At 42.8% G+C, this 8,215-nt stretch overlaps 1 protein-coding gene across 1 annotated transcript; it reads right to left on the reverse strand.

Annotated features, from left to right (window-relative positions):
* Positions 1 to 1,926: 1,926 nt before the first annotated feature.
* LOC311104701 (proheparin-binding EGF-like growth factor) lies at positions 1,927 to 7,730 on the reverse strand. Its single transcript, XM_084146583.1, has 6 exons — positions 7,476 to 7,730; positions 6,368 to 6,628; positions 5,752 to 5,941; positions 4,923 to 5,081; positions 3,833 to 3,921; positions 1,927 to 3,591 (listed from the first exon to the last, which is right to left on the reverse strand). The coding sequence occupies exons 1-5, from the start codon at positions 7,516 to 7,518 to the stop codon at positions 3,849 to 3,851; spliced, it is 726 nt and encodes a 241-aa protein (XP_084002709.1). The 5' UTR covers positions 7,519 to 7,730; the 3' UTR covers positions 1,927 to 3,591; positions 3,833 to 3,848.
* Positions 7,731 to 8,215: the final 485 nt, after the last annotated feature.

An 8,215-nucleotide genomic window follows, 5' to 3' on the forward strand; every position in this document is an offset into this window, starting at 1 on the left:
TCCAATTCTGATCTTTTGGCCAATTATTTATTTTTTATTTAACCTTTATTTAACCAGGTAAGCAAGTTGAGAACAAGTTCTCATTTACAACTGCGACCTGGCCAAGATAAAGCAAAGCAGTGCGATAAAAAACAACAACACAGAATTACATATGGGGTAAAACAAAACATAAAGTAAAAAAAAATACAACAGAAAATATATATACAGTGTGTTCAAATGTAGCAAGTTATGGAGGTAAGGCAATAAATAGGCCATAGTGCTAAATCATTACAATTAGTATTAACACTGGAATGATAGATGTGCAAGAGATGATGTGCAAATAGAGATACTGGGGTGCAAATGAGCAAAATAAATAACAATATGGGGATGAGGTAGTTGGGTGGGCTCATTTCAGATGGGCTGTGTACAGGTGCAGTGATCGGTAAGGTGCTCTGACAACTGATGCTTAAAGTTAGTGAGGGAGATAAGAGTCTCCAGCTTCAGAGATTTTTGCAATTCGTTCCAGTCATTGGCAGCAGAGAACTGGAAGGAATGGCGGCCAAAGGAGGTGTTGGCTTTGGGGATGACCAGTGAGATATACCTGCTGGAGCGCATACTACGGGTGGGTGTTGCTATGGTGACCAATAAGCTAAGATAAGGCGGGGATTTGCCTAGCAGTGATTTATAGATGGCCTGGAGCCAGTTGGTTTGACGACGAATATGTAGTGAGGACCAGCCAACAAGAGCGTACAGGTCACAGTGGTGGGTAGTGTATGGGGCTTTGGAGACAAAACGGATGGCACTGTGATAGACTACAGTCAATTTGCTGAATAGAGTGTTGGAGGCTATTTTGTAAATGACATCGCCGAAGTCAAGGATCAGTAGGATAGTCAGTTTTACGAGGGCATGTTTGGCAGCATGAGTGAAGGAGGCTTTGTTACGAAATAGGAAGCCGATTCTAGATGTAACTTTGGATTGGAGTTGCTTAATGTGAGTCTGGAAGGAGAGTTTACAGTCTAACCAGACACCTAGGTATTTGTAGTTGTCCACATACTCTAGGTCAGACCCGTCGAGAGTAGTGATTCTAGTCGGGTGGGCGGGTGCCAGCAGCGTTCGATTGAAGAGCATGCATTTAGTTTTACTAGTGTTTAAGAGCAGTTGGAGGCTACTGAAGGAGTGTTGTATGGCATTGAAGCTCGTTTGGAGGTTTGTTATCACAGGGCCAGATGCATACAAAATGGTGTCGTCTGCGTAGAGGTGGATCTGAGAGTCACCAGCAGCAAGAGCGACATCATTGATATACACAGAGAATAGAGTCGGCCCGAGAATTGAACCCTGTGGCACCCCCATAGAGACTGCCATAGGTCCAGACAACAGGCCCTCTGATTTGACACATTGAACTCTATCTGAGAAGTAGTTGGTGAACCAGGCGAGGCAGTCATTTGAGAAACCAAGGCTATTTAGTCTGCCAATAAGAATGGGGTGGTTGACAGAGTCGAAAGCCTTGGCCAGGTCGATGAAGACGGCTGCACAGTAATGTCTATTATCGATCGCGGTTATAATATCGTTTAGGACCTTGAGGGTGGCTGAGGTGCACCCATGACCAGCTCGGAAACCGGATTGCATAGCGGAGAAGGTACGGTGGGATTCAAAATGGTCGGTGATCTGTTTGTTAACTTGGCTTTCAAAAACTTTCGAAAGGCAGGGCAGGATGGATATAGGTCTGTAACAGTTTGGATCTAGAGTGTCACCCCCTTTTTAAGAGGGGGATGACCGCGGCAGCTTTCCAATCTCTGGGGATCTCAGATGTTACGAAAGAGAGGTTGAACAGGCTAGTAATTGGCCAAAGGACCAATTAGTGGAAAAAATATCAGAATTAGTCTGCCTGTGTACATGCAGCGTTAGTGACACAGACAAAGCATAATAAATACAATGACTTCGTGAATTCGGAGAAAAAATACTTTATTTTCGGAGAAAAAAAACAAACCCTTTTTGACTAGAAATCACTTCAAAACTGCAGGTTGTTTCCAGGATGTTTTTCTTGAGGAGGGTTATTCGTTTTTAAAAGGCTGACCACTTGAATGAATTCACATTTCATCATGATCTTAGCATGGATCTCAGTGTATAATACAGGACAGTAAATCACTGAGTATATCCCTAACCATGCCCACCATGCTAAGACAAGACAACACCACAACTAACTGGCAGGTCACAGAAATAAATGACTGAAATTGGAGATAACACTGTTGGAGATTTATGTCCAACTCGTTTCTTATAGACAATAAAAACTACGCCATTTGTGTGTGTTTCTGCCTTCCAACACTCGCTACAATGGCTGGACTCAACAAGGCACCAGCGTTTACCTTGTACCTATTCCACATCCTGATTATAATACAGAAAAATCTAAACTGGATTCTAGATTTTAAACATTCTAGAATATTTTCTATATTCTATATTTTGGGATTCTAGAGTAGGTTCTGTTAAATTTACTTCTATGTCTGGATGCTTTGCATGTCTTCTTCACAGAGTCAAACACAGAAGACCAATGCAACCACGTCATAATGGTACACACAGAGAGACCTGTCAGTGGTACATTGGTGGAATACACCACAGCGCTGTTTAATCAATCAATCAATAAGTCAATCAACCAACCACAGTGGTGTGTGTTCTCAGCTGCCTGTAACCAGAGTGCCGATATCACAGTCAGCAATCAGGTAGCTCTATGAGACCAAGAGGACTCTTACTTTTAAATGTCGATTTCTCCAAAAGTACTGTACATGTTTTATTCCTTTTATCTTAATTCTCATCAATAAATAGGATTTAACATTTAAATATAAAAACACAATGATGACCTGATATATAATCTTTACAAACTGGCAGTGCATCTTTGGGTAGAAGAAGCAGTTAAAAATCTGCATAAATACAGCAACAACAACACATAAATAAATAAATTAAAAGAGGAAGTATATGGTATAAATAAAAGTTTTACAGTACGCTAGAAAACGACAACGAACGAACATGTGCAGGAAAATACAAATGCTGATTGGTAAAAACAACACTCCTTTTGAAGAAAGACCAGGGTTCTCTCTGTTTCTGGCAGAAGAAGAGAAGATGGTGTTCTTTTAGTTTGAGACTCCTGGTAGTCTTTTTAACAAGAAGCAGCACTGAGTCTAGGGACGTTTCCACAAAGCATCTCAGAGAAGGAGTGCTGATCCAGGGTCAGTCCATATAATCTTATTCATTATGATCTAAAGGTAAAACTCATCCTAGATCAGCTCTCCTTCTCTGAGACGCTTTGTGGATACGGGCCCAGAAATGTTCCTCCTCTTCCTCTCAAATTCCATATCCTCATCACCACTCCAGTCTTTTCTCCCAGCCAATCAGAGTTCCAGTTTTAGGCAGGCTATCTCCTGATAGGTTGCAGGGCCTACCGCAGAATCCTGAGCTACCCAATCACATCTGTCCATCAGTGAGACGGGATGGGGCTATGTGTCCAGGTCACGCCCATCTAGTCCCCCTTCTCTCCCATACCTTCCATGTCTCTCTGGGTTCTCTCCTGGCTTTTTTTCACTTCTTCTTTTCTATTTTGAGGTAGAATTTCCCTATCCTGTCCTGAAATAGAAGAGGGAGAAACAATGAGTGATCAAGTTTCTTTCAACACTCAGACAACACTCCTTCAACACTCATACAACACTCCTTCAACACTCAGACCGTGTGAAAACAAAACCCAGACTAATCTTTCATCAATCTAAATCCAGCCTCTGTTTCACAATCATACTGTAATGTATAGTAATGTTATGATGACGTTTGACTTTCTGTCAATTGAGGAATTTAGGTTTCCCTGGTAACTCACCCTTCTCTCCAGCTCTTCAGTGGTTGGGCGCTGACCCCAGTTTCACCTTCTCCTCATTCTCTATGTCGTACGCTCCTCGCTTGTGAAACCTGGAGGAAAACAACAACAGAGTTCAGACCTGTGGATCCTGGAACTGTTTTGAAACAACAACAACAACAACAACAACAACAACAACAATAACACCTGTGGTTCCCATAATTGTTGTGAGGTGAGAACAATAACGCTAAACTATGACATGTTGAACTATGACAATGCTGAACTATCCTGTCATATGTTTGTTATAGCCTCATCTCCCTTTTCCTCTACAATCAATTAGGTTGTGTACTATTCATTTCCTGTTGGCCCATTTCCACAATACAGTGCCAATACAGACTTTGTTTATCTTCAGCTGCTGCATAATGCAATGTATAATGTGTCATATAGCTGCTCTGGTTCTGTACACCCCCTGTGTTATACAGCTGCTCTGGTTCTATACACCCCCTGTGTTATACAGCTGCTCTGGTTCTATATACCCCCTGTGTCATACAGCTGCTCTGGTTCTATACACCCCCTGTGTCATACAGCTGCTCTGGTTCTATACACCCCCTGTGTCATACAGCTGCTCTGGTTCTATACACCCCCTGTGTTATACAGCTGCTCTGGTTCTATACACCCCCTGTGTTATACAGCTGCTCTGGTTCTATACACCCCCTGTGTCATACAGCTGCTCTGGTTCTATACACCCCCTGTGTTATACAGCTGCTCTGGTTCTATACACCCCCTGTGTTATACAGCTGCTCTGGTTCTATACACCCCCTGTGTCATACAGCTGCTCTGGTTCTATACACCCCCTGTGTTATACAGCTGCTCTGGTTCTATACACCCCCTGTGTCATACAGCTGCTCTGGTTCTATACACCCCCTGTGTTATACAGCTGCTCTGGTTCTATACACCCCCTGTGTTATACAGCTGCTCTGGTTCTATATACCCCCTGTGTTATACAGCTGCTCTGGTTCTATATACCCCCTGTGTTAGATAATACGCCAGGAAGTAGTGGTGAAAAATTGTGGTAAACTGTGTGTGTGTGTGTGTGTAAGGCTGTAGTACTGACCTGAGCACCAGCAGCAGGCCTATGATGGTGAGACAGAGAGAGGACAACACCACTGCCACCACAGCCAGAGCTGTGGTCCTGCTGTAGCCTCCCACGTCCCTCCCCTCTGAAGCCAGCGTGAACAGGTGACACCGCTCCCCAGAGTAACTGGGACGACATCTGCACAAGGAGAAAGAGAGAGAGAGAGAGAGAGGGAGAGGGGTGAGATGTGATTCATGCAACATACAGTACAACAGGCATATTGTTCTTCTGGAGAGATAGAGATGGAGCTAGAGACAGAGCGGGTTAGAGAAAGAGAGAGGGAGAGCTAGCGGGAGAGAATGAAAGAGAGCGAGAGAGAGAAAGAGAGAGAGAGAGAAAGAGAGAGAGAGCGGTTTAGAGAAAGAGAGAGGGAGAGCTAGCGGGAGAGAATGAAGAGAGAGAGAGAGAGAGAGAGAGAGAGAGAGCGAGAGAGAGAGCGAGAGAGAGAGAGAGAGAGAGAGAGAGAGAGAGAGAGAGAGAGAGAGAGAGAGAGAGAGAGAGAGAGAGAGAGAGAGAGAGAGAAGTTTAGAGAAAGAGAGAGGGAGAGCTAGCGGGAGAGAATGAAAGAGAGAGAGAGAGAGAGAGAGAGAGAGAGAGCAGTCTAGAGAGAGAGAGAGCAGTCTAGAGAGAGAGAGAGAGAGAGAGAGAGAGAGAGAGAGAGAGAGAGAGAGAGAGAGAGAGAGAGAGAGAGAGAGAGAGAGAGAGAGAGAGAGAGAGAGAGAGAGAGAGAGAGAGAGAGAGAGAGAGAGAGAGAGAGAGAGAGAGAGAGAGAGAGAGAGAGAGAGAGAGAGAGAGAGGTGTTTCTTACATGCATGACGCAGCTTTGATGTCCCTCAGGTAATGACAGGTGCCATGGATACAAAAGTCCTTATACTTCTTCAGACAAGGGTTCCTCTTCTTCCCCTTCCCCTTTCCCTTCTTCCTCCCCTTTCCTCTCCTCCTCTTCCTCTCAGCTTCCAAGATGGCCGATGGGTCTTTAGGTTTAGTCGACAATGCAACTAAAAAAAAGAAAAGAACACAGACAAGAAATGTTTATCAACTGAATCCATGGATCTAGCCAACACATCTCATAGAATACAAGTTTTACTGTCACATACACCAGATAGGTGCAGTGAAATGTGTTGTTTTACAGGGTGAGCCATAGTAGTACAGCACCCCTGGCGCAAATTAGGGTTACTGGCCCAACGCTCTAACCGCTAGGCTACCTGGTCCATACAGTAAATTTAACTACGGGTTGCATAGGAACAGGTGTTCAAATGGAACTGACAACCTGTCAGTTAAACTAATGAATAATAGTGCCACAAATCATGTTTATAAAGGGTATTCTAATAAATGTGTCAGTGAGGATTCCAGAACCTATAAACAATAGGAGGATCTACAACAGAGCAATAAACAAACATAAATCAAAGTGAGTTATTAAATACCTCGAGGTAATTCCACCTCATAGTCCCCTGAGGCATCTTCTTCATCTTCATCGTAGTAATCATAGTACTCCTCATCCTCTTCCTCACTTCCATCATCCTCCAACACTGGACCCTCCACGCCGTGGTTACTCTCCTCCATCCCTCCCTCCATCCTTCTGTCGCTCAGGACATCCAACAGGTTGATAACTGCCGTGTGCTGCTGCTGCTGCCTCTCAATCTCATACCTGTCCACCACAGCTCCACTCACCAATCTCGACACCACTGGAAAACACAAGGAAACACAAGATTAACATTTGACCATTATTGATGCTACACAATTCAATAGTTTGTGGTTTAAAGATGTAGATTAGATTCTGACTGACACCGTGAGGAGTTAACCCAGTGAGCAATGCTAGTTGAAAATACATCATTTCAATGGCAAAACTTGTTGAAATGAAATCTTTTCAAGCAGTTTTGCTCACTGGGAAGACAAGCTTTTCTTTCCAACACAGTAATTCATTCAGGTGCCAAGAAAATGGAGGGGTTTGAGTGGGCAAGTTGAAACATGTCTCTAGACTGAGAACCCTGCATGAGGCCCCATGGCCCCTCCAGGTGAGCCTATTAAACTGGATAGTTGCATTTCAGCTCCAAGAACTGTGAGGCACCCAACAACATCATGCATGTACAGTATTCTGTACAGGGGAGACTATAATCCTGCTTGGCTATGGTACACAAAATGTTGCATTGACAGACAGTTAGCTAATGTACAAGAATATGAGTTAAAAATAAGTATATCCAGTTACATAAAGCATGTTTTAAAATAGAAAGATGACCACACTTCGTTCTTCAATGGCATAGACTGGCCTACACCTTATGAAAATCGTTGACTCTTCTTTTAAAAGTTTATGTGACTTGCTCAGAAGGTCATGCTAGAGTTCACACTCTTTTACAGTCAACAAGTGTAACTCCAAGACATGTCTCTTATGAATAAGAAATATACCATTTAGGAGGAATCAAGTCTAGGAGAAACTATTACCACCAATAGTTTATTCAATGTTAAAGTATAAACGCTACAGAATAGGAACTATATAATCTGACTTGATATATAAAAGTGTAACTTGACACTTACCAAAGGCATGGACGAGCAGGAGCGCAACTCGTAGAATCCTCATGTCTTCAAACTTCAATCACCACCAACTGTAATTCTGCAAAAATCACTGTATATCGTTTTCCTTTCTCTTGTCCACGTACTCGATATTTGTTTTCTTTACACGTTCCTGGTAGGCCTATTCCTTCGGTTCTCAGTGCGACTTTCTTATTCAAGATGCCGGGCGCGTCTCGGGTAGCGGTGGCGCACACAGCCTTTGCAGAGTGGGGACGAGTGGAAGGAACGCCAGACTAGAGGCGTCACGATTTATATAGACTGCCTCGACCACGCCTAAACGGTAGACTACTGTAATCTGTCTATTACAACATGTTTATATGCTATACACCTTATTATAATGGTTTATACATATAGAGTGGTTTAAAGCATATACATGGGTTACAACAATCTAATGTAGGCTAAATGAAAATGTGTCTAATTTTGTTGACTGTTTAGGAATTTAAGTTAGAAAAATAACATAAAAGTGCATTGCTTCACATCATATTGCTGATCATATTGTGCCTCTTTCTGTATCATTTGAATGAATGTGAATAAAGGACAAAACGCTACCATTAGACCTGTGACTACATTAATAGAAAAAAACATGCAAATTATGACATTTAGGGTCAGTTTACCAGTCACAGTTTAATAAGCCTGGTCCTGAACTAAAAAAAAAACATGTTCAATGGAGATTCTCTATTGAAAGATCTACTTAGTCAGGACTA

This window comes from Coregonus lavaretus, assembly GCF_964263955.1.
Source record: "Coregonus lavaretus genome assembly, chromosome: 29".
Classification (NCBI taxonomy): Eukaryota; Metazoa; Chordata; class Actinopteri; order Salmoniformes; family Salmonidae; genus Coregonus; species Coregonus lavaretus.